The 18,002-nt window shown below is 37.5% G+C and overlaps 1 protein-coding gene across 1 annotated transcript in view; it reads right to left on the bottom strand.

Moving 5' to 3' along the window:
* The window catches only part of LOC140230739 (myosin-IIIb-like), a 68,294-nt gene extending 51,160 nt beyond the window's left edge, over positions 1 to 17,134 (bottom strand). Inside the window, exons 1-8 of the mRNA XM_072310875.1 lie at positions 17,024 to 17,134; positions 15,702 to 15,767; positions 14,837 to 14,970; positions 6,872 to 6,974; positions 6,060 to 6,162; positions 5,027 to 5,183; positions 1,359 to 1,464; positions 442 to 561 (exon numbers count right to left, since the gene is read on the bottom strand). Coding sequence (XP_072166976.1) covers positions 442 to 561; positions 1,359 to 1,464; positions 5,027 to 5,183; positions 6,060 to 6,162; positions 6,872 to 6,974; positions 14,837 to 14,970; positions 15,702 to 15,767; positions 17,024 to 17,134 — 900 coding nt within the window. The remainder of the gene's footprint in view (positions 1 to 441; positions 562 to 1,358; positions 1,465 to 5,026; positions 5,184 to 6,059; positions 6,163 to 6,871; positions 6,975 to 14,836; positions 14,971 to 15,701; positions 15,768 to 17,023) is intronic.
* Positions 17,135 to 18,002: the final 868 nt, after the last annotated feature.

Genomic DNA, 18,002 nt, shown 5'->3' with positions numbered 1-18,002 from the left:
TGTCACAGACAAAACTTATTCTACATTATCACATGATGCATGCAAAAGATGGAAGGGGGAGGGACAGTTATAAACTATTGCTCACTTATTAAATTTTGAAAGAAATTCATACCAAATGGAACATGACCATGATATTTTGGGGAGCCAGACAAAAGGGAAAAAAACAAACAAACTCACTTTTACTTCCTCTGACATAAATACAAAAATGTCACCGTCTGTGGCAACATCTGCACTGTGAATACTTGTTATCAACAATACACTTTATGATTTCTCAAAGCTTATCATAAATGAGAACCTACAATTTACTGAAAAAAAAATCAATTGCAGTTACAGAAGGGAAATTTTTTTATTGAATTCTTAGTAAACATAGCTAATCTCTTATTTGCCAAATTTTCACAAGGTCTGGCTCACAAGCTTTCATCCTCCACTGTCCACACTTACCCCGACTCTTGCCGCAGCTGCTTCATTGCTGACGAATGCGGCATCGTCGTCATTGGCGTCGATCTTGAGCTGTCCCAGGGCGAGCACGCCGGCTAGGATGTGGAACATATCTTCTTTCTCCTACAGCACAGAGAGACATGTTTAACCACTGTTATATCCTTGGTTTTCGAAAATATTTGGAAAATACACCAAATTATATTTCAGCCTTCAAAATCTATTGCAAAAATGCCTTTGTGTTCATGTATACATGCATATGCAGACATACATGTGCAACACCACCTTTAAACACACTGCACACATATTTTATTTTAAAGTATATAATATTATATTCTTTTTTTATATTAACGAACAAGAACATATCATCACCACGAACACTGGCTGCTTAAATTCTTACCATACCTTATCTTGGGGAAAAAAGAAATGCATGAAAAAAGAAACAAAATATGTTGAAAACTGGGAACAGTATCTGATTTCCCTAGGCAATGCTTTCATGGTGCCAACAGAAGAGGAATGTGCCCACATTATTATCGTTAAAACTGTCTAAGATAATACTGTATAAGCTGTTACTTTCGCGTACAAATATTTTCGCGAATCAGAAGGTTACAGACATTTTCGCGAGATGTTGTTTTTGCGAATTGACACCAACGCTATCTTGCATGCATTGTACTCTAGTGTATGGCGACACTTTCGCGTGTTGTTAAATTCGCGATCCAACTGTGATTCGCGAAATTCGTGAAAATTAAACCCTCGCGAAAATAACCACTTATACAGTATTATGGAAGGACACGGTAATATTTCACATCATGGCACCTTTATAGTGTACATACACATAGGGCTAAGAGAGGGAGAAAAAAAAAATCTTTAGTATCTTTTTGAACTCCGATTTTTATTCCCTCCTTAAATGGAACTTTGATTACCTCTTCTAGGAATCCCACAAGGTCCATGGCATTCATGAGCTCCTCAAAATACTTTTTCATTCCTGAAGGGTTGTTCTTCAGACAAGATGGCCCATTCCTCAGGTAACTGCAAATAATGACAATGATGATGATGGCGGGGATAATGGTAGTAAGGATGATGATCATGATGGTGGTGGTCGTCACGAGGATGATGATGGTGGTGGTAGAGAGGATGTGATGATGATGGCAGTGGTGGTGATAAGAATGATGATTATGATGGTGATGGTGGTGAGGATGATAATGATGATGATGATGATGATGATGATGATGATGATGATGATGATGATGATGATGATGGTGGTGGTGGTGGTGATGATGATGAGGATGATGGTTGTGGTGTTGCAGATGATGATGATGATGGTGGTGGTGGTAGTAGTGGTGGAGATGATGATGATGATAGTGGAGGTGGTCGTGAGGATGATGATTATGATGGTGAGGGTGAGGATAATGATGATGGGGAGGTGAAGATGATGATGATGGTGGTGGTAGTGAGGATGATGATGATGATGATGATGATGATGATGACAGTGGTGGGGATGACAATGATGGTGGTGGTGGTGAGGATGAGTAGATGAAAGAGAGGGTATCAGAGTGAGAGAACCAGTGAGATAGCAAGTGAAATAGACAGAGAAAGATTATAAGAAGAGAGACAGTAAGAGTATTATGAGGGAAAGTGTATTACACTTTCCCTCAGAGTATGAAAGAAAGTGAGATATATATAATATAAAATCATCTTTTGTTTTTGTGCTAGTACTGCCGAACAATATTCTCTAACTTTTATGTTTTTCTACACAAAAAAAAATCATGTACATACAACTGTAACAACTCATGTTTTAAAGCAACGATATAGTTCTGGTTGAGATGGGGATTCAGGTTTTAATGTTTTGCAAGATAATTAGAAACCACATACGTGAAATATTAAAAAGCGTATCATTCTTGGAGTTAAGTTTATTTCATAACAGTTTATATGAAAACAGAGTGATCCTAATAAAAGTTGAGACCCATATTTTATTATGATCCCTTTGTTTTACTTTGTTTTATTTAAATCTCAGCCATTTCAAAACCGATTTTCATCAAATAAACTTTGAATTTCTCTTAGAGTTGTACACTCTTTAATATTTCATATATATGGTTTCTTATGATCTCACAAAAAGTTCAACCAGAACTATACCATCCCTTTGATTATTGTGGTGCAAACCACCTGACAAGAGGCATTGATAATGTTCAGATACCACCTTGCATTAATTTTGTCAATGTACTGGTGCATACGTACAAATCAATCAATCCTGAATACTTAAAACAAGAATAACATGCACTGCATTTAATATCATCACAGGAGACAATTTTCCTGAATGACTCCTGGAACACAGTGTCATACAGCCTACCAGCAACACATCCCCTTTTCATAGACTTTGAGAGCATTTCATCAAATAAATCACACATCTTCACTCTGCAGTAAATATTGCTGACGAGATGGTCTTATGGATGTATGCATCCATCTCACTTATCGAAACATTCAAAAGTGGTTATCTCAACAGCTGTTACAACATCAAACCGCAAAGCATAATTGCAGAACATTCCAGGGTTGCATGTGCTATGCTTTTCGTGAGTGCAATACGATCACATAGATCATACTTCCGCATGATAGATCTACAAGTAACATTATCTGTCCATAAATTAAATCAGCCAGCCGCAATGAAATATCAACTTTGCCAAAGTGAAGTGGCACGTACGCACATCGAATCGCAATGTTGTCGTATGCGCGTATTCGGCCAATGTTTTCAATGATTAGAAACCCAAAACAGAAATGAAACCACAGAACATGTATATGTGCTGCTGTTACAACACGCTGTTTTTTCTTTGCTTTCCAAGTCTGGTATTTTCTACTTTGTAATACTGTAAAAGTGGAAATTTTCGCGGTGTTGAAATTTTCGCGCATTTCGCGCAACCAGAAACTAGCGCGAAAATAAAAACACGCGAATATTTTTGCTTGCCATACGTTCCTGTGCGTGATGTCTTGATTCCGCGGAATTAAAAACACGCGAAACTCTTCTGACCCGGCCTAGCGCGAAAAATTAGTCGCGTGAAAATATCCACTTTTACAGTAGTCCTCTGTAGTAAATGATCATCCTCCTACAAACATGTCTCTTTTCCCTACTTCTATAAAGTCGCATCGATTTTGTTATAAAAGCACAAGGACAAAGTATGAACAGAACTGGGTTTTTTTCATAAACTGTAAATCATTCCTTGTAAAGGGATGCCAAGCTCTCCACAAAAAACAGACGTTCTGATACTAGACAGTAGAAGAGTTATTCTTAAAAGGCATAAAGCATACTTTGGTTCAAAGGTAGGAAAATTGCACATATCAAGTATCAGAATCAAATTTCAGAAAAGAGCATTATGCATTGTACATCAATCTCGAAGACATACATACTCTTATTTAAATTTATATTATGAGTCTGCTTCAGTTTGTTTTCCCTCTACAAATAAAATTTGTCAGATTGCAACTGCTGATCAACATTTTAACAAAGATGTTGGAAAAAAGGATTCATATCTTCATCCATCAGCATACTAATCTATTTCTTTCAAAATATTGCTTAGAAAGATATCATTTGAAAGCCCTACTTGCATTTATACATACATGTACGCTCTATGTGCACATTGTATGTGTACATGTGTATATCTCTTTACTTTACCTGGATATCTATCTCTTCATCTTCTATTTTTATTCAGAGAAACTCGAATAAAACTATAAACCACAATTTACAGGCAGATTTTAAACTTTCATGAACTTCCACTGTATGGGTAAATTACGTGAATCGGTCAGCTCTCTAGAATTACAATCTCCACAAATTTGCACACCTTTTGGTAGTAATTGTTACCTGCTTCAACAGCATATTTGCTTAATATTGATCATTTTGGTGTTTTTGATGATTTAAACAGGCCACTACCAGCCACTGTTTTCTTGTTTCCCAGCCCCTTCTGACTAATAAGCAAGATCCACTGTACCATCAGATCATGGTTTATGTCATGGAGCAAGATGTAGGTAATAATGCACCATGATTCTGAACTCATTTCCATAGCAACACACACATCTTGGTAATAAAGGGGTGGTACAATTTCGTTTGAGATGGGGCTTCAGGTGTCCAACGTTTTTTGATGATGGTGTTTTGAGATAATGAGAAACTTCGTATGAAATGTGAAAGAGCATAAAATTCTAGGAGGAGTTCAAAGTTTATTTGATGAAAATTGGTTTTGAAATTGCCGAGATATCAAAAATAAAGCAATCTTAATAAAAGGTGGGACCCACCTATTATTAGGGTTGCTTTATTTTACTTTGCTTTTGAATATCTCAGTCATTTTAAAACTAATTTTTATCAAATGAACTTTGAATTCCTCTAAGAATTGTACACTCTTAAACATTAGGGTTGCTTTATTTTACTTTGCTTTTGAATATCTCAGTCATTTCAAAACTAATCTTTATCAAATGAACTTTGAATTCCTCTAAGAATTGTACACTCTTTAACATTTCATAAAGTGGTTTCTAAGTATCTCACAAAAAGTTTAAAGCTAAATCTTCACCCCAACCAATACTATACCATCCCTTTCATAAACAAAGATACACTTACAGGTATTCGGAGGCATTCTGGAGATGCAGTTTCTGCCTCATCTCATCGCTGAGCCCGGCCAGCATGTAGTAGAAAATGTGAAAGTTCTCCTCCCCGGGGTTCTGGAAGACGACCCTGGACTTCTCCAGCAGGTACTCCGAGATCTTGGCTCCCATCACTGATTGGGGGCAGAGACAAGAGTCATGCACAACATGTTTAACTCTGTCACTACCACTGTTAAATCTGCCTGCATGCAATGTCATTGGTATATTGAGATGCTGGGCTGGAAAAGGTTAAGGGGAAAACTTGTCTTTTATAAGAAAAGCCACTTTCACTATGAGAAATGACATGAAAGTAAAGGAAATACATTCTAAAAGAAAAATGACAAAAAACAGCAGGACTTGGTGAAAGATGGCTAATAAGGGAATAGAAATATTGGGTTCATCTGAATTTCAGTATTGTGGCTATTTCCAGGAAACATCAAACACACATTTGCATACTGTGTCTTGATCACAACAATAGAGGACATTTCTCACATAGTATTGCTTATTGCTTTCAAGACAATCTCAATGAACATGTTCCACTAGTGGTTCTTGCAATACAAATGCACTATTAAGTGAGGTGGAGTACCACATTCAGCTAGTTGTAAATAAATTGTCTTGAATCTATAGGAAGAATTTGTCTTCTTCCAGTATAGATGTATCCATGATTATATCTTGAGCAGATGGTGGGGTGGAGAATATTATTAGAAATAATGTAATACGAGTGACATTCAATCAACAACACGTGTGGGTATAGCCTTTTGCAAGCATCATCACATGACCACCGCAACTCTTTCACATATCTTCGACAACTGAAATTCTCATTCTTTTTACGTAAGTGAAAGGACAGAAACTGCATCAATCTTAAATACCTGTCAAATGTAATTTTGAGCAAAAAAGCATTTTGTTTGTTTCTTTGTTGTTGTTGTTTTTTTCAAGAGATTTCTAAAAGACCAAATATACCTAGAAGTCATTTAATCCTGCAACACATTGTGGTTTGAAATTACATGTACCTGCGCCATCCTGGAATTTCAGCTGAATGTACTTTCCAAATCGACTCGAGTTGTCATTCATCACTGTCTGGGCATTACCAAAGGCCTCCAAAAGGGGATTCACCTGAGAAACAGGTAAAACACACACAAACACACAAACAAAACAAATGACATTCGATTGGGGTATACAATAAAGGTCATCTTTCCAGCTAACTTGCATTCAATAACTGACTGAAGTCCTCCAAAGAAATTGCTGCAAGCATTATGACAACTCTTCCTTACTTCAACTGGCAACATTGAATCTTATTGTGTAACTAATATTTAACAAGGAAGATTAAATATAACTGGTTAGATTGATCATATCTGCTCAAAATTACCTGAAAATGAACAAAATTTTGCCAATTTCAACTAGAAACATGAACTTTTATCTTCTAAACTGTCTTACAATTACTAGAAACAGCTATAAATTTAACCACTTACAATGCACAGGCTTCTGATTAAACTTTGCAATCAATAGAATAAACAATTCAACATGACTAAAATAGAGCTTTAATGAAAAAATGAGCAAAGTTCAAACAATGGCAAATATCACAATTTGACATGTAGCATCACTTAATTAATCCACCAGTTATTTTGTTGAGTTGAACTTCTTTCAAGCAATCACCCCATCTGGCCGTATTTACAATCAGTGATAGAAGGCACATTTTAATTATTGAGCGTCTTTTCGAAACATGCTCCGCTGCTTTGCTACTTGAAAAGCTACCACGCTACCAGGAAATCCAAACTGAGCGGCCAGGGGAAAATCAGGAAGATGGCTGAGCAGAGCTACTAACCTGTAGAATCTGCTGCTCCAGCTGGGACTTTCCCTTGCACAGATCAATCAGCTGTTTGATGATGAGTTTGGTGCTCTCTGTCTTACCAGCTCCACTTTCACCACTAAAGGACAACAACAACAACAATCAGTAATGATAATAATAATAATAATAATAATAATAATAACCTATAATAAAAGTATTATCATTATCATTATTATCATTATTATTATTATTATTATTATTATTATTATTATTATTATTATTATTATTATTATTATCATTATTATTATTATTATTATTATTATTATCATTATTATCATTATTATTATTATTATTATTATTATCATTATTATTATCATTATCATCATTATCATCATCATCATCATCATCATCATCACTATCATCATTACAATTGAGGCAGTGACAATCTCACTTCTACAACCACTAATACTTCAAGTTGCACTACTAGTACTTTTAATGATGATAATGATGGTAACAATGATATCTAGTAACATTGATAATAGTAACAATAATGATGACAATAACACTGTATAGAAATGCCATATATTGTGCAAGGGCAATATTTCATGAGTCAGGGCTTGTCGACTTGAGATATAATTTTGTGAGCGGTAAGTTTCGTGACTGAGAAGCTCAGTGATGGAAAGATACGTGTATTAACCCTTTTCTGGAAGGAAAGTTGCAATTTCTCCCATAAGAGATGATATAGAACAGTATATTGCATCTGCTTCACAAATGGTAGAAAATGTCTATTTGGCCTGTTGATGATTTTGTGATTTACTTGTAAATTCACAATATAAAACAACTCTGAAACATGGCATTATCTACTAATAATGATAATCACTGAATAAAGACAATAATGATGACAACAAAAATCAGGATCATGTCGACATACACATCAATATCGTACCATTACTTCTACAAGAAATAAAAGTGACAAGAAGAAAAACAAAATGATAGAAAGAAGGAAAGGCAGAAGGAAAGAAAGAACAAGAAATTACATGCACTGCCTTTAACATGTGCAACTATTTCAGTACAATATTCAGAAAAATGAGAAAGAGATTTTTAATCAAGTCCAAAGTCAAAAAGCCAACCATGCATCCATCATGTTACACAATATGCCCAAGTCCCTTTCATGCCTATTCATTGAAAGACACAGTTTCAAATGCAGGACAATAGCTCAATCTATGTCAATATTGTTCTACACGTATATCAAAATGCACACACATTCAGTTTCGAGGTACAGTGCAATAGTAACCAAAGTGTCAAGTTCCCATTGAAGACAAAACAAATGCACAATGAGGTGTACAGAGACAGAGCTTCCATATCCACACTCTTGACCCGAGTCTTTCACTTTGTCGTTGCTGTTTGATTGTTTTCAAAGTGGTATTGAAGACAAAAGTACAGTCTATAGTGATGGCTATCTTGAATCATACTGGTTAGATGTTGTTCACACTTGATGACATTGAAAATCATTATAAAATCATTCTCAAAAATGCATTTCTATGAATATCTAGTGATCAAAAAGAATCAAGACATACAGCACTTTTATCTCAGATCAATACTAAAGGTATGCTTGCTAAGTATCTTTTATGTGTCCATCAAAATAAATAAAAGGCATTGAGGATGAATTAAGGCTTGCATGTAATATATTGTTGCTATGTTATATTACGATTGTTATGAAAGCGATAAAAGCCTGTATGCATGCACACCCAAAAATGTGATGCTACAATTTGCCTCTGTATACATAGTACTGAGAAATATATTGATGCATTGTTTTGTTCTGTTTTGTTTGTGTGGGGTTTTTTTCAGCCAAAATCGGATTTTTTTTTTTTTTTTTTTTTTTTAAATGGGAAAACTGCACATAACAACCAAGCCAAATCAAATTTCAGAATAAAAATAAATGCCATTACATTTACAAAAGAATATTTTCCTGGTTTTGATGAAGATTATACATACATGTATAATATAAAGCAAGAATATATTAGTTGACAGCTCTCCACTAATTGCTACTTAAAAGCTAGTCCATACTGTAAAAGAGGAAATTTTCATGCTTTTCACGCAACCAGAAACTAGCGCGAAAATAAAAGCACACGAAACTAGATCTTCCAAAATTTGAAAATATCCACTTTTACAGTACTATAATATTCCTTGTTCAAGTAAGAATATTTATCCAACTACTGGGTCTATCAAAATCATTGTGAGGATTGCTGTGCAGTGTATGATGACAGTTCTTTCATTCATTAGACTACAATCGAGTTTGCCTCAATTAAAAACTTGCAGTCATTTGAATCAATACTCATCACGGGCATAAAATGTTCATTGAAGGTTCTTGAATCTTGTAGACCTACGCACATATCTACAGTATACCAATTTATACCATTTTAAGGATGATGACTTTTCATCTGCAATGTTCTACCTGAAAGGTATGCAACTGCTTTAATAGAAACCAGGCCACTTTATGCATACTAATACGCAGTCACAACAAACTGAACAAAACAGTAGAAATATCAAATGCAACATGGTAGGCACTATTCGAAAGTAACCTGGTAACATGGGAATTTACGGGTTGCCCGATTCATTCGCTGCCCACAGGGGTACACTCAAACACCCCGCATAGCACTGGTCAGAGAATGTGTGCATCGAAGTCTACGCTCATTGGCAATGACCCACTCCAGTGGAGGTTCTTTTGCTGTGTGTGTACTTACACAGAGATTAGTGATAAAGCTGACCTGTACACAATTTGTTTAATAGTATTTTTACTGGGATTCTCAAATACATCCAAGCTGGGGCAGCCCCTTCATTCTACAGTACCGTACGAGTGGAAATATCCTGCATTTCCTGCAACCAGAAGCTAGCGCAACAATAAAAAGACTTGAATATTTTTGCTTGTCATAATGTCCAATTATCATTGTCCTGATTCCACAAAATGAAAACACACAAAATTCATCTAACCCACCCGAGTGCAAAAAAATTATTCACGTGAAATTACTGAAAATATCCACTTTGACAGTACTATGCACTCCTGTTATAACAAAGTCCTTTTGACCGACGGTTTCCTTTTGTTACATTGAAATTTTGTTATAGCCAATAAGTAAACTTCGTAAATCTGTAACAGTATATTGATTATAATCTTTTGGCCTGAATTCTTAATACTTCATTACAACGAGCATTTCATTATAACCGCATTCATTAAATGGGAGTGCATTGTATCCCCAGGCTACTGGGTCTTTACACCTTGATGGGAAGGGGGACTCACTGGTTTACCAGTGAACTCAAAGTCTTTAATAACATCCCTTTTAAAAACAACTTATCACTGATAATCAAAACAAGCCTAAAACTATGCTGGGTCTGCCAAAGGTTGGCTAGATTATAAATGTTGTTTAATACTACACAAACATACAATTGTACGTCTGTATATGTACTGACACTAACATGAACAGGCACATTGTGTGTATGGTAAATATTATGTTGGGGTCAAAAGGGGCCTGAGCTTTCGATCCTAGCACAATCTTTGTCAGAGGCAAAATGACAAACAGGCAAGGAAAAGCCTCTCTTACATCCCGTCGAGCGTGTTTACAGATCGTGCGGACTCGGAGTTCCTGTCAGGCGTGGAGTTGTTGCAGGGTGAAAATTACATCGGAGGGGAAGTATGTAGTAAGCACTTAATGAGTGGGTGTGTCTTGCTCAAAAAGTGAGGCCCGCAAGTGGTCTGTACGCCTTTTTGGAAGTAGGAAGAAGTAAGGAGCACGTAAGATCTCTACTTCTGTCGCACACAATGACTGGGATAATTGTACATGAATTGCAAGTGAAGCGTACGTTTTCAGAAATCGTACTTATGAAGTAAGAGAAACGTAAGGAGCACGGAAGTGTTAAGCAAGACAATCGTGCGTCAAATTGGAAGAACGCACGGATAATCACAATAATATAAAAGGGTGCACTGAGTCTCTTCATCATTCACTGTTTCAGCATCCAATATGGCACTACCTCTCTTCCCTTCTCCTCCTTTCTTCTGATTCCTCTTCCCTGCTCTTCTTCCCCTTCCTGCTACCTGATTTTCCCTTGGGAGCTATTGTGCACAAAATGTGGACTCACTGCAGAAAATGTCGACGTGGAACTGAAAGCACACTGTCCGTATCGGCTTTTATATAGGAGCACGATGCACCTGAGCATGTCTCAACATGTACTTCTGACGCACTTTTTAACATGCTGATCACGTTCATTGTCTGAGTGTGACGTACTTCACAAGTACAGTAGTAGTACTCACCACGCATTTTGGAAGTGGGTAATACGCACGGAGGAAGTGTGCTCACCCCCCTTTTGTTAACACGTATAGCTGTACATTGAAAGCAAGTGGAAAGTAAGAGCCTCTTGTGTGGTAACTTTAAGTACGCCTTCGTGGGAAAATACCCCGGAATTGTTGCATGCTTTTCCTGCGTTACACGCATTACACGCATGCCTATCGAACTTACTCAGTACTTTTGTATTGCGTACTCCGAGCGTGCCCCATGCGTACTAATTGTCGCCCCCACGCGTACTAATTGTCGCAGCCAGGTCGTAGCGAAAAACTGGCCGGCCAGTTTTCAGGCTGCGTGCTATGCGTCGTGTTTGCGACCACCAAAAAAAGTACTTTCCACTTGCGTGCATCTCACTACTTGGCCCATTTTTGGCACGCAAACCACTCGTAGTACCACGCAAGACCGGATGTAAGAGAGCCTAAAGCAATCACATAAGGACTAAACATGACAAGAACAGTCAGGGACAGGCTGGGTACACAGAACAAAGAAAACAAAAGGAGAGGGTGGGAGGTCATGGGCAAGGAGCCCAACAGGTAAAGGGAGGGGGATTAGAGCAGGAAGGTGGACAGACAAAAGGCAGCGGAGGGTCAGTGATGGTCCCGAGGACAACGGGGGCAATCTGGGAAGGATAAGGATGAATAGGGAGGCAACATCAAACAAGATAAGGAACAACAGAGGGATAAAGAAAGGAAAAGAGTGAAATAGCAACAGCAAGGGGAAGGGGGGGGGGGGGCTGAGCAAACAGTAAGCCCTAGTAAGGTGTACCAAGAGGAGGCAACAAAATGAAAGTGAGAGTCAACCAACAAATGCAAATATAATCAAACATATCAAAGTATATACACATAAATATACCCACAACATAATATAAATATTATGTTGTGTGTCATTATCTTGTGTGTCTTCCAATGCAATGACTTTCACGTGCGAGGTACATGACAACAAACTTGTGGTTGCTATCACATTCGTTCACTGCTTTCATTGTTTCCAGATTTAGTCTTACTTCCTAGAATGCTTGAAGGTTCCGGCCTAGAAGTATTCTGAGCAGTGTAACCGAATTAGTATCATCATCATCACCTTTCAGCACAATGCTGCAAAAAGGGGACCGGTAAGTACTACTTTAACAAGGAGTACAATTAGATCTCATTTTCTAAACATATTGATACTCTACTTAAACTACAAAGCAACATACAGTTTCTGAAGCCATCTTGTGCAGCCTCGAATAGTCTTTTTACCTCAGTATAAGCACACAGCATATGACAAATATAACCTTACCAATCAGGTTCTGAAATCACCTACAGGGGGTGGTTTCAGAGCCTACTAAAGCCACCTCAATGAGGCTTAGCTGAAGCATATATATAATGCTACATGTTTTGAGAAGCAGCTTGTTTTGCTGACCGACCAAGAAGTTCGCCACTGCAGGTTATTACCCGCCAACAAAAACAGACTAGCTGACATGACATACCAACACGGATAAGCTCTGCACATAATGCACATTTTTGTGAGCACCACAGAATTCTGCATTGTTGCACAAACATGGATTCAAAAATGTGCACCATTTATCAGAGGGGAATTCAGTCACTTCGAGAATTGAGTCAGTCAGGGCCTACTTGGGCAAAATTTGAGCAGGCGGCCAGAGCAGTACAAAAACTGACAAACCATCAGTTTTTGGAAAGGGCTTTCAAAACGGTTCAAGGTTTAAAGCTTTATTTAAACTGTTATTCTTGGGTACACAAGTGTAGAGCATATTCTTACGGGTTAATGTTTTAATTTCTTATTAAAAAGACTTTGTGGTGTATACTGCAAGATTTTATACATCATGCTGGGAGAACTTCTTCAACCATGCACAATTTGTGATGTTTAACCTTGCTGCACAATTTGTAGCACAAACTATCATCCTGTCATCATTTCATTGACACCTCTAATACCCCCTTATACTTAGTACTATGGGCGGGTATCAGAGCCTCCTTGAGGCTGTTTATACTGCTCACGCTGGTTTTGCCAAAGCAGGCCTACCTGGCTCCATTCCCAGGTAACCAAGTTCCCCTCTGATACACAGTGCGGGCTTTTGAATTTCTTACATAACCTCAAACGTGATCGAGCATGAAAGTGTGAAAGTTGTGCGGCATTCATCAGCAACAATTGGTCACAACGGCTGGTCATGACAGCTGGTGTGTTCACATTAGCTGGCGATGACCTTAAGTGATAGCTTCTGGGTCAGCAAGAAAGCAGCTTCTTGAACCCCCTAGCATTTATATTGCAGCAAAGGCTCTTGAAACTACTATGGCAGGCTCTAAAACCACCCCCTATAGGTTTCAGAACCTGACCTGACCAAATCTCCTTTATATATTTCTGAATTCTGTTTATAGTGAGCTGAAAGGCTGTTCCAGGCTGCCAAGAGGCTTCAGAACCCCCTTTTTGCTTTAATAGCATAATCAGGGTCTTAACTTCACTGGCACATATCTCATTCTGCAGAGAGATTAAATGGAACTTGTTAAATTCATTAAATTTACACAACATCAGCAGGAAATTTAAAAATATTTGCCAATTCAACAGGAAAAGGTACTTTATTCTTGTAAAATGGGTTTCCTTTCTAAAAATTAGACATTTTGCAAGTACATGAGAGCTATTTAAAAATGGGAGAAATAAAATATTACACCAAAAAACAAGGAGCTAGAAAGATACAAAGATCTTTTACTCAACCTTACACAACACTAATAATGAAGTAAAAAGCATTTTTTAAAGATGCACAAACCAAGCCACAGATATGTGGTATCTAGCACTTGAAGGGTTAAAGGGAAATTTCACTCCATACTCAAGTTGATCTTTAATGTAGTGAAATCAAACACAAAATTGAAATTTTATTCAAACTAGACTAAATACACAGTTTTCCAGGGTTCAACATCAGTGGTGGCCCAGTGACCCAGGGCCACTAAAAATTGATGTCGAGTCACCAAGCTTACTTTTTGGTGGTCTGATCAGGCAGCTGAAATTTAAAATAAATTTTGTATTTGCATTTGTTTTGGGCTAAGTTCTACATTTCTTGGTCAGGCCACCAAAATGTCAAATTCAGAGCAAAAATGTTAGTGTCAAACCCTGTTATCTTATCAATATTGTTTGGTGTTTCAAGAAACAGTCATATTGCACACAATCACACAAAATATGCAAATGAGATGAGGTGGAGATAACATCACCTCACAACGCTTGTACTGATTCTCCATTAAAAACAAACAAACAAATGAAACAAAAGAGAAAAATTCTGCAGCTCATTTTTTTTTTTCAATGACTTTCAAACTATAACTAACTCCATGAAAAGGTCATTAAAAAAAAATAGATAAATAAATACAACTCTATCACTTGATCCCAACAAAAAAGTGCAATCACAATTGAGACTTACAAGCTATATGGGGAAGCCAAAGGAAAACAAAGGAATGACATTATCTTGAACCCACTTTGTAAATGTGACTGTGATGATCACCACTGTTTTATGAAAATATGACATTTAAACAGCTTACAGTTGTCTCATTTTTGTTAATGCTTAAAAAGGAAATGTCACTGTTCTGGGTACTTGACTTTTGTTCTGAATATCAAAATCATTGGGAATATGAAATGCAGTTTGTTGTAAAGCTCTCTCGTCTACCAAACTTTAATACAGCAAAACAGTTCTCACCTGATGACAATACACTGGTTCTTCTTTCCGCCAACGGCACTCCCAGATCGCATGAATTGATATGCGCTGTCTGACACTGCGAAGATGTGCGGGGGATTGTCGGTGCGCTTGGCATGCTTGTATTTATCCACGTACTGTGGAGTTAGTTGCAAAGGAAATCACATTCGGGATTAAAACACTGGCACAGTTAGTACCATTCCCCAAGTGCCACAAGTACAGCCAATGTCAACAAATCAAAACAGATATGAAATCATTCATTTACAACTTTCCTTTTCAGAAAGTAAGTTTAAAAAAAAATGTTTGAATAAAAAATAATTTGATTGCAGTTCAAATGTAAAGTGAATTGTATGTTTCAATCAATCAACTGCAAGAAAAAGGAAGATGAAAATACTGTTGAAATGTTTCACGAAGGCCAGTTTACATATCCACACAACTTCAAAGAATAATTTAATACCATCACAAATGTGCCAATTCAATTCATAGAAACAATTTCTAAGTAACTTCCCTCCCCCTAAAAATAAAAAAAATTACATGTCAAATATTAAAACAAATTCAGTTCACATGTACTGGTAAACCAAAGGAAATTGGAAGTTTCTTCAAAAAATGATACAGTATAAGAAATAATATAATTAATTCCCATTGACCTCCGGTACGCACAGATCAAAATAACTTTTATTGGCACTGACATTGCTGTCACTGTGCTTTAATTGCATCCTTCATCTTGACTGTCTTCCTGCCACCCCCCCCCCCCAAAAAAAAGAACATAAGTATGGTTTACACTTGTATGCACCTCAGGTAAATGTATGGTATTAATCAAAAGGATTATTGGCAAGTAGAGCCAAGGTAAAACGAGTCAAAGACTTACCTCCTTGCCATAAATGCCAAGGTCCCTGAAAGGGTTGATGGCAACCAAGATATCACCTACATAGGACTGAAAAGACATATCAATACCTGTATATTTAATGTGTATTTTTTATAAATGAATTCATCATGTGAATTAGTAAAGATCAGAGTGGTCAATAACAATGACAAAAATGCTATATATATCCTAATCTTCATCAATTAAAAGTCAACTTTAATGTCTTGCACTGTAACGCAAGCCTCCCATAATTCGACCACAACGCCTTCCAAAATTTGACCACCTGCTAGAAGTAAAAACCTATGCTTTCGCGCACAGTTGAACCTTGGCAAGGGAGGTCAAACCTTGATGCAGATGCCGATTTATTACTGACGGAGTGACCATAGACTTCTAACTCAACTTTCTTGTTGAGTGTCAGGAATGGAAAAATTTCTGCCACTGATATTGATACCATGAAAAATACACCAGTTACACTCTTTGAGACTTTGTAAAGTAAAATGTTTTTTGTTCATTGCATTTTACTCAGTCGAAGTACAGTACATCTATTCAAAAGACATGTTTATACCGACAGTGCTTTTAAAAGTATGATTTATTGCAGCCTAGTAACAGACCAACAAAATTTGAGTGGCACAAAATTTTACTGTCTATACCAATGCTTGTAAATAATTTAAACACTTGTAGAACAAAAGTAAAATTGTTGGGTAAAGCAAGCCGCCCATAATTCAACCATAATGCCATCCAAAGTTTGACTGCCTGACACATGTAGAAACCTATAACGCTTTTTTTTGCTCGGTTGAATTTCAGCACAGGTGGTCAAACTTTGGTGCAGGTTTTTAGAATAGATTGGTAGTTTACTGTTCATTCATCATGTTCATTTACATGGGTCTGTTATAATTTAGGAGTCAGAGATTTTGTCCCCTTTGACATGAAACTATTTTGTGTGCGATACTGTTAATAACCACCTATTAATGTCATAACTCTACTTTACTGTTCATTCACTTACAATCGCACACGAACTTGCGCTTCATTCTTGTTATATATAGTTCTACAGTTTACTGCAGAAAAGAAGGGTAAAAACAAGAAAACTTTTGTTTCCTTTTCTTTAATCTATCTGGACTATGTAAATAGGGAAAGCTCCTTGTCACCATGTTGTTATACTGTATATCCTACAGCCACAGGCTACAAATAGTTTCATGTCAAAGGGAACAAAGTCTCTGACTCCTAAATTATAACAGGCCCATTAACCACCTGTTAATGTCATAACTATACCGGTATAACAAACACCAACTACAACAAATGGGACCGGGGATTCCGGCGCGCATACTTACGTAGATCTGATCGGAATCGTATCGATGCTTCAGTTCTGCCAGAAGAACCTCTTCATCCAGATACGGCAGACTTGCTAGATCATGCGTCTGCCCAAGTGGAGCTCGAGCCATATTGGTAGATTCCCCTCCTACTTTAAATTATGAGTGAAAACCACTGTAGATCCCTTGTACCTATCTGCGCCCAGTATGTTGTGATGTGCGAGTCACGAGTAAGGATCGGATCCAATCGCGAATGCTGCTGATGGGGGGTAAACGGGTGCGGTGGTGCGCCAAATACCGGTACCACACAAAAGTTTGACGCCACTGGTACTGTCGCTACACTGTACAGATGTGAAATCACCGCTTCGGTGCATGGGCGTGACCGTCCTCAAAAGGAGCCAGTGTTTACATTGTGTACAGGCTTGGTCTTACTTGGTGTTTATTTTTAGCAATATTGAAGATCATCATCTTGTGACACAATCTATTGACTTAACGAAATCGACTCATTCTCTTGAACCCAGGGCCCTGTTGCATAGAACCCTTACCGCTGGACTTACCGCTCCTTTCTAGCGGTAAGTCTTCAAATCAGCGGTAAATTTTATAATCCTTGATGCCGATTGGCTGTGATGCCTAATTTTGACGGTAGTTACCATTGAAATTCAATGGTAAGTTTTATGCAACGGGCCCCAGGTGTGTTTTGCCCAAAGTTGCACATGTACCCGGAATGGGGAGGATGGGGGGGGGGGGGGGGGGGCTGATACACTTGACGAAAGGACGTCGTTTGGGGGGGGGGGTGCCTTGCAAGACACCTCAGTGGAGAAAAGATCACAAAGGATCACAAATATGTCAGTCATACACGTATTGGTCGAGTCAATCCTTCATCAGTCGTTGTCTCCTCTGACTCTAATCAAATTAATCACCTTGCAAGTCTGCTTTATACAAACAAAATTTCACTCCCCACTGAATTTCATTTTAGCCCTTCATAAATAAGATAGATTAG

This window comes from Diadema setosum, chromosome 7, assembly GCF_964275005.1.
Source record: "Diadema setosum chromosome 7, eeDiaSeto1, whole genome shotgun sequence".
Lineage (NCBI taxonomy): Eukaryota > Metazoa > Echinodermata > Echinoidea > Diadematoida > Diadematidae > Diadema > Diadema setosum.
Note: the sequence above shows the minus strand (reverse complement) of the source record. Positions and strands in the feature narration are given on the sequence as shown.